Source organism: Hordeum vulgare, chromosome 5H (genome assembly GCF_904849725.1).
Source record: "Hordeum vulgare subsp. vulgare chromosome 5H, MorexV3_pseudomolecules_assembly, whole genome shotgun sequence".
Taxonomy (NCBI): Eukaryota; Viridiplantae; Streptophyta; class Magnoliopsida; order Poales; family Poaceae; genus Hordeum; species Hordeum vulgare.
In genome coordinates this window covers 431,304,288-431,320,588 of record NC_058522.1, presented here as the reverse complement: position 1 = coordinate 431,320,588, position 16,301 = coordinate 431,304,288, and the positions used below count along the sequence as shown (strand labels likewise).

General features: G+C 50.3%; 2 protein-coding genes across 2 annotated transcripts; one reads left to right on the top strand and one right to left on the bottom strand.

Annotated features, from left to right (window-relative positions):
- Window positions 1-7,587: 7,587 nt before the first annotated feature.
- On the top strand, window positions 7,588-11,588 carry LOC123397437. The gene is made up of 10 exons (XM_045091970.1): window positions 7,588-8,229; window positions 8,340-8,431; window positions 8,571-8,673; window positions 8,767-9,029; window positions 9,335-9,466; window positions 9,574-9,690; window positions 10,201-10,344; window positions 10,685-10,902; window positions 10,972-11,125; window positions 11,237-11,588. Exons 1-10 carry the CDS (start codon window positions 8,025-8,027, stop codon window positions 11,456-11,458), a joined length of 1,650 nt encoding a protein of 549 aa, XP_044947905.1. The 5' UTR covers window positions 7,588-8,024; the 3' UTR covers window positions 11,459-11,588.
- Window positions 11,589-11,670: 82 nt separating this feature from the next.
- On the bottom strand, window positions 11,671-15,691 carry LOC123396826 (leucine-rich repeat receptor-like protein kinase PEPR2). The gene is made up of 2 exons (XM_045091632.1): window positions 12,376-15,691; window positions 11,671-12,259 (listed from the first exon to the last, which is right to left on the bottom strand). Exons 1-2 carry the CDS (start codon window positions 15,689-15,691, stop codon window positions 11,928-11,930), a joined length of 3,648 nt encoding a protein of 1,215 aa, XP_044947567.1. The 3' UTR covers window positions 11,671-11,927.
- Window positions 15,692-16,301: the final 610 nt, after the last annotated feature.

The following is a 16,301-nucleotide window of genomic DNA, read 5'->3' as shown; positions in this document are numbered from 1 at the left end:
GTCATCAATTGCACCGGAAGAACACCCATATGCCAAGGTTCGAACAGCCGCAATGCATTTCATTAAAGGGCTTGCACTGATCTCTCCACAAGTATTCCTTCGGGTCCTGAACCAGTCATCATATCTCTCAACGGCTTTTGCAATGGTTAGAAAAAGACTTGTGTGCATCCGAAAGAGTCAGCCAAAGTACTTCTCTAGATAGGTTGTGTTTGGATCAAAGTAATGTTTCATGATCTTGGCATGGCCCTCTGCTCTATCATGACTGATGTGTACGCTGCCAAAATTGTGATCCTCTCCTCGCCCGTCGAACATCATCATTGAAAATCATGCATAAAATGGTGTCAAAGTCATCGTCATCTTCTTCCTCCTCTTCGGATGATGACGAGTCCTCCAACGCCACCCTTCAACATCTTGATCTACAATCCAATCGGTTCTATTCAATCCAAACGGCTCGGTTCCAAGAGAAACAAACAAAAAAACCACCCAGGCAATTCTTCGAACATTTGGGGTGCGATGGTGGTGCAAAAGCCGACGGACGTGGTTTAGACCGATCCGCGAGTGGTGGGTGACCTGCAGCGCTGCGCAAGCAAGGTGAGGTGCGCCGACCGCTAGAAAAAGAAGAAACTCGAAAGAAATCGAACGAATCACCAATGGCGACGATGATGGCGTTTTGCCTTGATTCTGGAGATGGCGACGGAGGCCGAACGGGATGACTGACATGTGACAACCTGATGCCGACGTTCCCGAAGATTCCCCTCTCTTTCCGTTTTTGTCGTGTGTCTATTTTTTATTTGTCGCATCATCATCGCATCATGCGCATCATCTGCATTGCATCGACGTCTCCGTTGCCGCCCGTTTCCAAAACTTGCATCCGTTGTTAGTTGCCGGTTCATGTTGTTGTCCGTTCTGAGCCCGACCGCACTCGCACGCGCCCGCGGAATTGTCAAGACCTTGTTTTTTATAACGTGTATAAAACTTTATCTGATTGGGTTGAGATTTGACGTGCGGTGTTACTTTCATATAGGTAGGCCGCCTGTCAAGTTTCGTCGCAATCGGAGTCCGTCTGGTACCCGAACGGTCGACCGTAGCGGTGCCGTATTCGGTCTACCGTCGGACGTCTATCGGTGTTTTAAATACGTTGTCGCGCCGCCCGTTCTCCCTCTCGTCTCCGGTTATCCCCTCTACACGGCCGCGTACCCGTTCCCGCATGCAGAATCGTTCGAACCCGACCCCGCGGTTGGATCCGGAACGCGATTTCGGTTAACCTAGCCCGCCCTTTTGCCTATAAATAGACACCCGTGCTTATTTTTCACACTACCCCTCCTTTGCCTTGAAAAGCGTGCAAACCCTAGGCTCTCTCTCTCTCCCCGCAGCACCTCCTCCCACCAGCCGCCGGGCCCGCCCAAGCCCGCGCGTGGCCCGCCGAAGCCCATCCACCGCCGCAGCCTCCCTGCTCCCGTCGAGGCAGCCTCTTGAGCCTCCCCTCGCCTCTCCGCGTCGAAGCCGCCGCAGCCAGGGCCCGGATCTGGCCGGAGCGTCGCCGCCGGCGAGCAGCTCCCGAAGGCCAGCGCCGCTGCATGCTCTCTCTCTCTTCCCCGCCGGTTCCTCTCCCTCTTATCTCTCTCCCTCGTTGACCTCCTAGGAGCCGAGAAGGAGCTCGTCGCCGCCTTGTTCTGCACGCCCCAGCGCCGCCTTGTGCCCCGGCCGCCACCGGGAAGGGACGGATCCGGCGATCCCCGCCGTGGATCCGGCTTCTCCCTCCGTTCTCCGGCCTCCCCGCCCGGTCCACGGACCTCGCCGGCGCTGCTCCTTCTCTGGAGCGAGGAGGACGACGGCCTCCCGAGCGCGTCGCTTGATCCCCAGCTGGGTCGCGCCAGGAGGCCCCGAGCCGGCCCATCAGCGCGTGGCTCCTCTCCTGCGCCAGCTCGGCCTACCGCCTCGGCCCACTGCTCCCTTCGAGGCCCAGTTCGCTCCAGTCCTTCCAACCGGCCCAGAGGCCCCCATGGTAAGCCCCGCCCCAGCACATTTTAGATATGTTGCGCCACAGTTCGGCCCACTAGGTAATTTAGGATGTTTTAGGAATTAAGTAATTCCAGATTATAGACGATTTTAGAATGCCCGTAGATTTTATTTCGTAAGTCGGATCGAGGCGTATTTTATATGGTTTTGGCGTAGAATTTCGCGTAGAATAAGATTACCCAACTTGCATAATTGTTTGACATCGTTAGTGTGTCGTATGCCTAGAAAACACGTGTTGTCCTATTATGTTTTCGACCCGTATAATTTCCCGTGCGTGTCCGGACTGCCCGTATACCGTAGATTAAATGTCCACCTTTTAGGAATCATTTTTGCATGTATTTTAGAGCGGTCAATTGTATTTTTACGTGTAGGGATTTGCCGGTAATTTATTTTTCCGCGTATAGGTTATTTTTCTCGCATTTATGTGCGGCATTATTTTGTGTTGCAAACCCCACATATTTTATATGTTTCCGGGGTAGAAAAATCCCATGGATTTTTCTGTGCAATTAGTTTTAGCATTAGAGCAAGTTAGTTCACGAGATATTTTGCTAAGTTTCCCTTTTTTTTAATTCGTAGGATTTATTTCGTGCCTCGTTTGAATTAGTTGTCAACTAGGGAGTTCTTCTTAGATGTTTTGTTTAGCCCCTGGTATTTTTGGTTGCAATAGAAATGCATGTTTAGGTGTGGTTTTCTTGCTCTCAAGTTGCTAGAAATAGTGCTGTTTTAGAGTAGCTGAAATATTTCTAAGTCTGGAATCTGTTATATTTTGTTGCTGTCTTGTCTTGCTTGTATCTTGTGATGTGTAGCTCTTTTGAGGTTGGTCCAATGGAGTTAGTTGTACCCCTTGTGTTTCTTTAGCATGCTGTAAATTTTCATGCAATTTGGAGACCTGTAGCTTACGATTTTTCTGCTGTCAATATTGCTTCAGATCGAAAACTGCACTTTCATGAGGTGTAATTTTCACCAAGTCTGAAATAGTGTGTGAGATGCCATTTTGTGTCTTCTTTCCCTAGTGATCGATGATGCCCTTCTAGTTGTTGTTAGTTGTTTGTAGTAGTGCTTCTTGCCCTCTTCCGTGCCATGCCTTGCTTGAGCATATCGGAGTTGTATAGCCGTAGTTGTGGGGCGTAGAAAATGCTATGTGGCTGATTTTGGCAGATTGTAGTGATTTTTTGTTTTGCTCGTAGTTTTTGAACCGTAGCTCCGATTTGATCGTGTCCTACATGAAACTTGCTTAGAATCTCGTGTAGTTTCATTTTCTCTTGCTGGTTGTATGTTTTGAAGTGCTCGTGACCGCCGTTGCACACATATTGCATCCATGCCATCATATCTTGCAGTGCTTGTATCTTTTGTTCCGTAGCTCCGTTGGAGATGTTCTCTATGTGTAGATTGCTTGCCATGACGCGTAGAATCACGTGAACCTATTTGTTTTTCTGTTTAACAACTAATTAAATGCATTAGTTCAGATCTGGACAGAATTGTAAATTAACATGTGAGGTCGTTTCGGAGGTGCTATATGTCATTTCCGATCTGATTTAAAATGCCTAGATAAGTAGTTTAATTACGCTTCACCTCTTGCATGTTTGACAACATTAATATTGCGTGTTAATAACCGGGAGTGAACTAAATAATTAACGTGGAGTTTCGTCAATATGCAACCCGTTGCATATTGAACTTCACTTAATGTGTAGTGTTTGATTGTGTGAAGTGTCATGCCGTGTCTTGCATGTATTCAGCTGCTCATGCATCATATGTGTTGTGAATCATGTGGTGAATATCGTGTGTTGATTTGTGTTTCCGGTTTGCTTCGTCTCGATAGAGTTCCGCAAGCGTGTCGGATGTGAGGACCCGTTCGACTACGACGGTTCGTCTGCTTCACGGAGGCATTCTTCTTCCAAGCGGGATCTCAGGCAAGATGATCATTTCCCCAGATACCATTACTATCATTGCCATGCTAGATATTTCGATGCTATCGATTATGTCTCGTTGCCTATCACATGTTAAATATGAGCCTCTCAACAATGCCATGAAAACCTTCAACCTGTTCAACCTAGCAAACCACTGATTGGCTATGTTACTGCTTGCTTAACCCTGTGTTAGCGTTGCTAGTTGCAGGTGTAGTTGCTTCCATGTGAAAACATGGGTTCCTTGTTATATCACCATATTAAATGTTATTCAATTTAATGCACCTATATACTTGGTAAAAGGTGGAAGGCTCGGCCTTTTTCTAGCCTGGTATTTTGTTCCACCTTTACCCCTTAGTTTCCGGCTACCGGTGTTATGTTCCATAAATGAGCGCTCCTAACACGATCGGGGTTGTTATGGGGACCCCCTTGATAATTCGTTTTAGATTAAAGCTGGTCTGGCAAGGCCCAACTTTGGTACTACATTTGCCTAAACACCTAATAAAATTGCATAGGGACTTCTCGGGCCCCGAGGAAAATTTAATCAACCCCCGGGCCAGTGCTCCTCATGAGTGTTGGCCCCACCTGAGCGATGTTCGGCGCCCCTCTGGTCACCCGGAGGTTTAGCGATCCCGACGTCTAGCTCATTCGCCGTTTCCTGAGAACGAGGTACGCGACTCCTATCGGGATCGTCGACACGTCGGGCGGCCTTGCTGGATTAGTTTTACCTTTGACGAGATATCTTGTGCATCGGGATTCCGGTGATGCTTTGGGTAATCTCAGAGTTGAGGTTTTCCACTAGGGAATCCGACGAGATCGCGAGCTTCGTGATTGAGGATTTCTATGCGGCTTGTGGTAATTTGTGATGGACTAGTTGGAGCACCCCTGCACGGTTAAATCTTTCGGAAAGCCGTGCCCGCGGTTATGTGGCAATGTGGAAACTTTGTTTAATCACTGGTTCTAGATAACTTGAAGTTAACTTAATTAAAACTTGCCAACTGTGTGCGTAACCGTGACTGTCTCTTTCGTGAGTTCCTTCTCCGATCGAGGACACGGTGGGGTTATGTTTGACGTATGTAGGTGTTCAGGATCATTCCTTTGATCATCTGTAGTTTACGTCCGCTATGCGTAGATCTTCCCCCTCTTACTTCTTATACTCGTAAGTTAGCCACCAAATACATGCTTAGTCGCTGCTGCAACCTCACCACTTAACCATACCTCACCCATTAAGCTTTGCTAGTCTTGATACCTTTGGAAATGAGATTGCTGAGTCCCCTATGGCTCACAGTTTACTACAACACCAGTTGCAGGTACATGTAAAGGTTACTTGACGCGAGCGCGTTGATTGTACATTTGGAGTTGCTTCTTCTTCTTCTTCTTCTTCATCGATCTAGGATGGGTTCCAGGCCGGCAGCCTGGGATAGCAAGGATGGACGTCGTTCTTCTTTTGTCGTTTTTTTTCGTCCGTAGTCGGACCCTGCTCTTACTCTTGATGTTTATGTAATGTACTGTTGTGACTCTGATGTAGCTTGTGGCGTGTGTAAGACAACTCTCTATGTATATCTCTTCTTTTCAGTACATGTACTTGTAACGATATCCATTCTTGCGACACGACGAGATGCGCTTCTATCCCTGACGAGGCCTTCGTTCTAAATTGAGGATAGGGTCGCATCTTGGGCGTGACATGACGGGAAGAATGACGACAGAGGGGAAGGGATGGAAAGAGGTAGCGGCGGGGCTGACTGGGGACCGACGAGAGGCTCGCCGGCGAAGATACAACAACGATGCACATGCGAGAGAGAGACTGAGCATTTTACTCGACCGCCAATGAGTGAAGTAAAAATAAAAATCTTTTAAGACCGAAGTAAAAATATACTTCACTAAAAGCATCTCCTTGCTATTTTACAAATCTTGGCCAAAAAACCTTCTCCAACAGCCTTTGTATAAGTGGTCCCCACCAATTTTTTTACAAAGCTTGCTATATTTACACCCACACTTTGCATATTTGCCAAGACAAAGGCCACTTTGTAAATTTTTAGCAAGCCTCACTTTGTCTCAATGACAGGTGGGTCCGTGTACTAGTGTGTATGCTGCACGTGCGCTGTGTGTGTGCGTGTACGTGTTTTTTGTGTGTACGTGTACGCGTGTGTGTGTACGGATGTGTATGTATGTGTGTACGGATATGTGTTGCATGTGTATGTATGTGTGTACGTGTGTACTGCATGTGTACGTGTGTTAGGGGTGTAGGGCGAGCGGGACTGCCCGCTAAACCGCAACGCCACCCCACGAAAAAAGCCTAGCAGGTACTGTTGGGTTGACCGCATAATCTCAAGCGGGATCAGACGGCATGACCGCTTCGCCTGCCTGTATCCCGCATATCTATCAGTGTCGCATAATGGATCAAGAGGTCAGTCGCTCACTTTGAATGGATACTCAATCCAATCCATCTCCCCCTCCCTTCCCTCTCCCCCGCGCGCGGATCCGATCTGACAGGCGAGCTTTACCCCCGCAACTTCCTCGCCTCCCTCTCCCTCGAGGACCCTAGCGCGAAGGCGGACGACGCGAGGGTCCAGGCCTTCTTCGCGGAGATGGAGGTGGCCATCCGGGGGCACCCGCTCTGGGCCGACGCCACCCACCAGGAGATCGACCACACGCTTGAGGTCTTGAGAATGAGTTTCCTCTTAGATTTTTCTTTTTTAGGGAATCCTCACATCGTCTTATTGAACACCTCGGACTGGTTTTTCTGTGCGTGCGTGCGTGCCAAGCAGGGGCTCGAGAAATACATCACGACCAAGCTGTTCGACCGCACCTTCGCGTCTTCGTCGGAGGACTACACGGCCGACGCCGAGGTATCGGACAAGATCGGCCTCCTACAACGCTTTGTCAGGCCTCATCACCTCGACATACCCAAGCTCCTCAAGAACGAGGCTTCCTGGCTGGTAAGCCCATGTCGCCGATGTTGATCTCGTCGCCCTCGGGCCCCGGCGGCCCGCCCCTGATGTTCTCGACGAGCAACAGCAACACCGCCTGCGTCGACTGTCTGGCGGGCCTTTGACGGGCTCACGCGGGCTGCCGTGTTGTCTGCCAAAAGGGAAGTGGCGTGAGGCGGGCTGCCTGCGGTGGCCGCTAAAAACGCAGGCTCCCGCTTCGGTGTTCGGCGAACAACCGCATCCCGCCCCGCTACAACCTGAATGTGTGTGTGCTGCATGTGTGTAAGTGTACGCGTGTATGCATGTGTACGTAGACGCGAGTTGTGCTAGTATACATATATATATGTATGTATGCTAGTGTGCAATGTATGTATGCCAAACTGTCCCATATGTCATTGTGTGTTTCATGCAAATATAACAATTCAATATATAAAGGCTATCAAAGCAAAAAACATGTTGATTTTGTAAACCTATTTCTCCTTTTGTCATAATAAATTTTTAACAATCTAATATATAAAAATTGTTAGAATAGGGAATCGGCTAGAAATGCTCTAAGCGCAATCCCACCAAAAGTCCAAACGTATGGACGATGAAACCATCAGGGTAAACAACCAGGCTACATTACTCACAATCACACCATAAAAAAGGAAAGAAAAATAATACATGATGCAAACAGGCAGTCCACCGAATGCCCACATAAACATTCGGGTCTACCGCCGGGTCGTCTCTGCCACTGTTGCCACTTGCCGCTGAACCCCATTAAAAAAGACAGAAAGAAGGGGAACTCGAACCCTCCCCCCAACGGTCACCTCGTCGTCGTCCCCGCCCGGATCGCCTCCTCCCCCCGACCAACCCACCCGGTCGCCCCTCACCTCCGGACCCCGGAGAGCCCCCCCTCCCACACGAGCGGCGACGGACAAAGGAGCAGCCAGGCCGAGGAGGATGAGGTGGAGGAGGAGTCATCGCCATCAGCATTAACTCCTCGCCCCCCCTGCCCTCCCTCGAAAGCGCCACCACCGGATCCAATCCAACCACCTCCCCCGGCGCCCGCCTCGAGGGCCCCCCTCTCTCCCTCCCCGCAGGTTCGCTTTCTCCGATCCTCACGAAACCGCCACGCCCCCGGCTGGGCCATGCCCCTGCCGCCGCAGACCCAGAAGCAGCAGCAGCCGCGATGGCGCGTTGCGGCGTGGAGGTGATCGCCAGCAGGGGCTGCTCGAGGCTGCTCCTCCCCGGGATGCAGCCCTCCTCCGCCTCCGCGGCCTCCTCCTCCTCCGTCTCGGTCACCCGCTCCGCCGCGGCCACGGACGCTGCCGCCCGGCGCCCGCCCGACGGCCCCTTCGCCGGCCTGGTCGTCTGCGTCACTGGGCTGTCCAAAGGTGAATACTGGAGTAGTTTGCTTCTCGAATTTGCCCAGGTTGCTTGGTTCTCGATTTGAGGGTTCTGATTCGTGGTTTGGGGAATTTTTCGTTTTTTTTTTGTTCTGCAGAGGCGAGGAGTCAGGTGAAGGAGGCCGCCGAGAGGCTGGGAGGCGACTACAGCGGCAGCCTGCACCCCAAATGCACTCACCTCGTGGTGCAGATATCCTTGCCATTCTCTGTATTTTTCTCTCAAAATCATCCACTGTTATGTTTGTTTCTCAGAATTCAGGTTACCAGTTTATCGAAAGAAAAAAAGAAAATTCAGGCTACCATGCTTGTGTTTCCTTAACACTCAGCACAGCTTCGCCGGCCGCAAGTTTGAGCACGCTCTCAAGCATGGTCCCAGGAATGGTCTTTTTGTTGTCACGCTGGGCTGGTTTGTCGATTGTGTTCGAAGGAACAGTAAGACAGGCTCCATCATTACTTCTTCCTGTTCTGTCTCTGCCGAGTTACCAGCGCATCATCTGGTTCTCATTTATGGTGTTTCTACTGCAGTGAGGCTGGATGAATCCTTGTACAGTATCAAGAACATTGGGGAGAACGGCCTGCCTCTTGGGGAATACAACCGGCTTGTTGGACTTCCTGTTAATGAGAAGTCATGCCTTCCACCAATGATTTTTCAAGACAAAGCATGCTCGGGCACAACACATAAGCACCAGCTTCAGCCTCATAGAGAAGAACCTGAACATGATGTGTTCGTTTTTACGAATGACACAATCTACATTGACCCTGGGATATCTGGTGACATGAAGAAGAAGGTATGTCCATGTCAGTTGCTGTTTCATTCTTAATGCTTGACACTCCACGGCATTAAACCAAAGGTTTCAGAAAGAAAATTACTACTGCAGTATTAAAATTGGTTGCTCCTGTTGATAGAGTGTAATATTACAGCACCTAATGGACAAGAGGATTACTTAAACCAAATGATGCAATTCATGTTCTCTTAATTTTCCTGTCTACCATCATCATTAATTTTCCATTCTTTCACTGGAATCATCTTCACGCGACATCCCTTGCTGAATTGCACAAATGATTTTTTACATAGAATACATTTTATCTGCAGATATCGGACGCTGCTACGAGTGAAGATGCAAAATTATTGGACCACTGGTTTATTGGTTGCCACGCCAAATATGTTGTGTGTGAGGATGCTTCTGTCAAGAGATATGTTGGCCACTCAGATAACATTGTAACAGTAAGTAGTACTGAATTACTGCAATAATATCCTCTTGTGTTCCGACATTCCTAACTTACATCAGGACCATTGTGTACTATTTAACACTTTCTGCTTGAATGTTTCAGCCGTTTTGGATCTTGAAAACAGTGAAGGAGAAGAACTTGCAGCGCCTGGTCCATTTGTCTTCAGACCTAGCTAGACATGTTGCAGTGGTTCTAGAAAATTTCCACACATCTCAAGAGGTATTTCCACACAAAAAATGGAACCCCCTTCTCGTGTGTTCAGAGGGAAAAGGAAAATTGTACACAGCGGAATCAATAACAAACAGCTGACCTTTGCTACATCTTCTACGGGCTGTCTTATACGGATTGCAATCTACAGGCTGAGGTGGCATGAGCTAATTGGAAACTGAGGGGGCCGCGGTTCAAATCAGAAGGAGGGGGGGGGGGGGGTCTAGAACAGTTTTATGTTTTCTCTTTTCTTATTCCCTATTTTTGTATTTGATGCTCTCTCATGTTTATTATAGGTTTATTTTCTTAAAAGAAATATAGGTTTATTTTCCATATTGGGACTCTTCATTGGTTAACGTTGGGGGGTCTATAACAGTTTTATGTTTTCTCTTTTCTTATTCCCTATTTTTTTATTTGATGCTCTCTCATGTTTATTATAGGTTTATTTTCTTAAAGAAATATAGGTTTATTTTCCATATTTGGACTCTTCATTGGTTAACGTTAGATCTTCTGTTCTTGTAGAATAGGAAACTTGGGAGTGCTCCTTCTCTTAACTCCAGCGAACTGCCAACCCAAGGGGAGATAGATGAGGCTCGTCAGGAGAGGCAAAAATTTGTCGAGGTAGCTAAAAAGGATATTCGAGACCGACGTGTTCGCCGTATGCAGGTAAGGAATGTTTCACCTAGAAAAGCTCATCTCCGACGCATCTGATCTGGCAGTCACAGTTACCCAAGTTCTTGTGAATTCTGACTAGTGTGACAATTAGGGGATGTTGGTATACCCTTTGCTTGTCAAGAAAAATAAATGCTTGCATGAGAATATGTTTTAGAAATAGTTGGAAATAAATAATTAGTTGATGCCATGATCCTATGCAGTATGTATTATTTTCAAGTAGTTAATGTTACTCCATACTCCCGGTTCTGCCAAAGCTGTGTGTTGAATTAGCTACCTTTGTATTCTGTTTGGCTGTATTTTAATGAATGTCTACATTATGGTTGTAAGCCAGTCATGTGAAGTACCAATCCATCCGCTCACACCTGTCACGCTTCTGGATTCAATCTGCTGGACAATATCTGAGCCGGTTTCATCTGCAAGTATTTATATGGATTCTTCATGGTCTGAAGATGCCGATGAGCAGCAAGGCACTACTTATTTTGATGCCGATGGGGATGGAAAGGATAGAGACCAGTCAGCTGATAATTTGTCCCGCCCTCTAAGAGAAAGGTAATAACTTCTTGAATCAACCAAAACTGTGTAACCTTTTGTCCTAATAGCTCCGTTTCGTTGTTTCAGTGAGAGAAGCGAGGTAATTTTTAAGAACCATTTCTTTACCATACTCTTCCCTCTGGATCGTTTTGGCGAGCTTGGACCTTCTTCAAGGACATTCTTCAGCAATGGCGGCTTCACACGCGAACAAGTGTTGGATCACATCTACAATTTCTACCAGGTATTTTTTTTTGGTCATACACCAGAGTATTATCCCACCATGCACTTCTGGTGTAACTGTAGTTCAGATTTGGTGTGCGAGTTTGTGGTAAAAGATCCCCTCTTTGCGCAGGATAACATGTCAACAGACGAGATAAACGTAGCCCTGCACACGGATTCACGGCATGCCGATCGACTTCGTTCCCTGTACGGAAGTGCTGAATGCGCTGGATCAGGCTTTGTAATAGCATTCAAAAGAGTAGATTTTTTGGGAAGCCGGAGAAGCTTCGAGGCACTAAAGCGCCTTAGCAGAGAGAACAATAGCAATGTATATGAGCTTGTGATTAGGGCATGAACGGCACCCGTACTCGGTGCCGTTTAGTAAAATTTGTTTGTTGTTTACAGGATGTGCCATGTCCATGTTATGCAGAATAAAATTGTAGAGAATAATACACAGCTTAATGAAAAGGGTTATGAGGTAGGAATTTGTGCTGTTTATCCTTGGAACCTCAAGGTCATGTTGGAAGAGATTTCGGACTGAACCCGGATGGCTCCCGAAATTTTCGATCGTCAGTAAAAAAACAGTAATCTGGAATAGTTTTAGTCATGTACAAAGATGAAACCGCATTTAGTCATGTACAAAGATGAAACCACAGTTGGTGGGACTGTATATCCACTACCCCAACTTATGAATCAGGCTCACTTCTTATTGCTGCTAATATCTGGTAACTACAAACATTTTTCAAACTGCCTTTTGTATGTCAGCTATGTACTGTACTGTGGCAGCTGACTTCCCAATACTTTTGAGAACTTCAGGGAAATCCTTACATGTCCATCCTCAGCAAGGTGTTCACCACCTCTCTCATGGAAGGCCTGGACTGGAAAGACAACTGAGTGCAGGAAATGGCTAGATCAAGCATGTCCAGTGCCCTGGCCTGCTCATCTTCAGGCCAGTAGACAATCTCCTCATCCAGGCAGCTCATGGCGGCGGGGCGGCGATCGGCCTGCTTCAGGTTCGATCTCATCCATGTCACGATGTCGACGCCGTCTCCGAACGCAGGATCCACAGCCATCTTCCTGCAGAGGAGCTCGAGAAGCACCACCCCGTAGCTGTACACGTCGCTCTTCTCCGTTAACCTCGTGGAGTATCCATGCTCTGAAAATCAATGGTGACACATGTGCTAAAACAACAAATCCTGAATTTTGAGACACTGTGATCTTACAGAACACAGAGCCACAGACATATGATGATGACAAGGGAATGAATGGCACCTGGGGCGATGTAGCCGAGGGTGCCGACGATGACGGAGACCGTGGCGTCAGCGTCCTCGTCGCCGACGATCTTCCCCATGCCGAAGTCGGCGAGCTTGGGCACCATGTCGGCGTCCATGAGCACGTTGTTCGACTTGACGTCCCGGTGGACGATCATGGGCACGCAGTCCTGGTGCAGATACGAGAGGCCCTGAGCTAAACCAAGGGCGATCTGGTGCCGAGCGGTCCAGCCAAGGGCCACCTGAGGCCTCCTCCCGTGCAGCAGTTCGAAGAGCGTCCCCTCCGGCATGTACTCGTAGAGGATCAGCCCGGCGCCGCCGCGGATGTGGTAGCCGGCCATCCTGACGACGTTCCGGTGCCTCACCGTGTTGAGGATCTTCATCTCCACCGGGAACCTGCCGTGCGACAGGTCCACCGTCTTCACCGCCCACTCCCTCCCGAGCTTGCAGCGCGTGCGGTACACCGTGCCGTGCCGGCCTCGCCCGATCACATACTTCTCGCTCCAGTTGTCGGTGGCCCGGAGGATGTCCTCGTAGGTCAGGTCCTCCGGCAGCTCCTCCGTGGAGTCCATGCTGCGCATCGAGACGAGTTGGGCTGATCGGCGCTGCGACGACCTCTTGGTGATGTAGCGTAGGAGGAACATGCTGGCAGCCATGATGGCAAGGGTTGGAAGCAGCAATGCGACGATGATCCCTGCATTTCTGGTTCTGTTTCTGAGAGGCTGGTTCTTCTTGGTGCATGGTGCATTGTCAGACTGAACGCAGAGGTGAGGGTTCCCTGAGAACCCTTCAGGCGACTGTGCTGCCAGCTTAGCCCAGCCGGCAGGGAGCTGGCCGGACAGCTCGTTGAACGACACGTTCACGGCCATAAGGGAGATCATGTTGCTCAGCTGCGGCGGGATCGGGCCGGACAAGGAGTTCTTGGACAGGTCCAGCACTTCCAGGTCCTGAAGGTTGCCGAGGCTGCTTGGGATCTGGCCGCTCAGTCTGTTGCTGCTGATGTTCAGGGTTTTAGAGATGTACTGAAGATTGCCCAAGCTGTGTGGGATGGCTCCTTCGAAAAGATTGTCACCAAGCTGCAGCTCGAGGAGGGCCTCCGTGGCGGCGAAGGAATCCGGTACTGCTCCGGTGAGCTTGTTGCCGCCGAGCAGGAGGCTTTGCAGGCTGCCAAGAGCTGTGATCTCTGCCGGCAAACTTCCGTTCAGAAGGTTGTTTCCAAGGTCTAGGCAGACAAGCCGTTTGCAGCTTCCTAGTTCATGTGGTATCGATCCTGTCAGCGTGTTCGACGACACTCGCAGGGTGACAAGGTTGCTCAGAGAGCCGAGCTCGCGGGGTATTGGACCGGAGAAGCCGTTGCGAGAGAGGTCGATCATGGTGAGGTTGCTCCATGAGCCCATCACGCCTGGTATCCTCCCTTCAAGAAGGTTGTCACTCATGTCGATGTACGACAGCCCTGTATTTGTGCCCAGGTCTGCAGGTAAGCTCCCACTGATCCTGTTGCTGTTCAGGTTGATCCTGTACAGAGACTGGCATTTGGCTATCTCGCTGGGAAATCTTCCATGGAACCGGTTGTATCCAAGATCAAGGATGGCGAGCTGGCCTCCGGTGCACAGGCCAGGAGGGACCGCGCCGTGGAAGCGGTTGCCGGTGAGGTCGACACGGAGGATCCCCGGCGTGGTGTTGAGCCCCAGGGCTTGCGGCAGCTCGCCGGTGAAGTTGTTGCTGTACAAGGTGATCTCTCTCAGGTTCCTCATGCGAGTGATGTCTGGATGTATCTCGCCACTTAGGCTGTTGTTGTTGAGGTACAGCTCCACCATGTCAGCCAATTGCCAGAGTCTTGGAGGAACCGGGCCGTGGAGCATGTTGTTGAACAGATATAACTTCTGCAGTTGGCCGAGCTCGGCGATCTCCGGCGGTATCGTGCCGGAGAGGCTGTTGTTCTGGAGCTCAAGCTCCACCAGCCCCCGGCAGCTCCCGATTTCCGGCGGAATTTTCCAGGTGAGGCTGTTGTCCGCGACAGAGAACTTCTGCAATAGGCTCAGTTTGCCGATGGATGGTGGGATTGAGCCGGTGAAGCAGTTGCCGTTCAAGTAGAGCAGTGTCAAGGATTGGCACTGCCCGATTGTATGGGGGACGGAGCCTGTGAACCAGTTACTTGACATCACCAGTTCTTCCAGGTTCAGAAGCTGGCCCATGCTTGCCGGCAATCCGCCGGTGAACGCGTTGTTGCCAAGGTACAGTTTCTGCAAGTTTGGCATGGAGGCGAAGAAATCGGGCACCTCGCCGCTGATGTTGTTGTTGGGCAGATACAGGACGGTGAGGTTGCCGCAGTGCGCGAGGCTGCGGGGGAGCTCGCCGGCGAGCTGGTTGGAGAAGAGGCTGAGGTAGAGGAGCCCGCACGGAGCTGAGAACTCCGGCACTGGGCCGGACAGGTTGTTGTTGCTCAGGTCCAGGTAGGTGAGCCCCGGGAGTGCGGCGAGCTCCGGCGGGATGGCGCCGGAGAGTGAGTTGGTGCTGAGGTCGAGGTACTCGAGGAGCGAGGAGCCGGAGGGAGCGGCGGGGATCTCCCCGGTAAGCGCGTTGGTGTTGAGGTCGATCGTTTGGAGATGGCGCGAGGAGAGGAGCTCCGCGGGGACGGTGCCGGCGAGGAGGTTGAAGGCGAGGACGAGCGTGGTGACGGCGGAGCACCCGGCGAGCGCGGCGGGAACGGCGCCCGTGAAGTTGTTCCTGCTGAGGTCGAGCGCGGCGAGCGCCGGGAGCGTGCAGAGGCGCGGCGCGGACGCGGCGAGCGCGCCGGAGAGCCCCGTGCTGGAGAGGTTGATCGTGGTCACGGCGCCTGCGGCGGAGCACGTGACGCCAAGAAACGCGCAGTGACGGTGACGGTGGCGGCGCCGGGAGATGGCGAAGGAGGAGGACGAGTTGCCACCGGTCCGGTGGCGCCCCAGCCATGTCGGACGGAGGACGCGCTGGGCGGCCGGGGGAAGCGCGGCGACGAAGGAGAGAAGAACGGCCGTGGTGGAGCCGGTGCCGGCGGAGGTGTTCGACGGAAGCGGCTGCGCAATGGAGGCAATCAGAGGGAGGAGGAGGAGGAGGAGCAAGAGGAAGGGGTGGCGCGACATGCGAGGGAGCTGCTGGCTGCTGCAGCTTCGTGGTCTTTGGGGCGTTCGAGGAGGAGCAGGGTAGCCGCGGGAGGTGGGGATAGAGGCGGCGATGCTGTGAAGAGACGATGTAGCATTGTCATGGTGGAGGCGGCATCGCCAGTGGGGCCTGGCTGGATGCCGAGATCGGCTGCGGCGGCTGGCCGGGGGCAGAACCATCGTGCTGCGTCCAATGGTTTGAAATTCGGAGATCCAGAGCGTTACGTTATCCAGATTATATGAAAATCTTACTAGCAAACATGCCCATGCGTGCAAACCAACCTATGATTAAATGGTTAGAGGGAGCGTGATATCTTTAACCCATCAGAGTTTAAGTCCTGATGCTTACATGGGATGAGTGTATATAAACGCTTACGCGTGTACTGTATTAAGAAAAAACATGCCCATCTATTATATCGGGAAAGAAAAAGTCACCCCCTGTATACACTCTCAAGACACATGTAAATCCCCTAAAATCTTTTACGATGTCACATAACAAATAACATGTTAAATGGTGTTGTGCAGTAACAATAGAAATGGGATGATTTTTGAAATATACTCAAGATACTTTTACTTTATTAGACAACAAAAATATCTACATAGTAGGAGGTATCTCATTACGAATTTGTTGTCGCTCCTCCTCAATAATGCCCAACAAATACTTGCAGCACGATGAAAATAACAAAGTACTTCCTCTATAAATTAATATAAAAGTGTTTAGATAACTAAAGTAGTGATCTAAACGCTCTTATATTGATTTATGGACGGAGTGCATTTTAAAATTAATGAT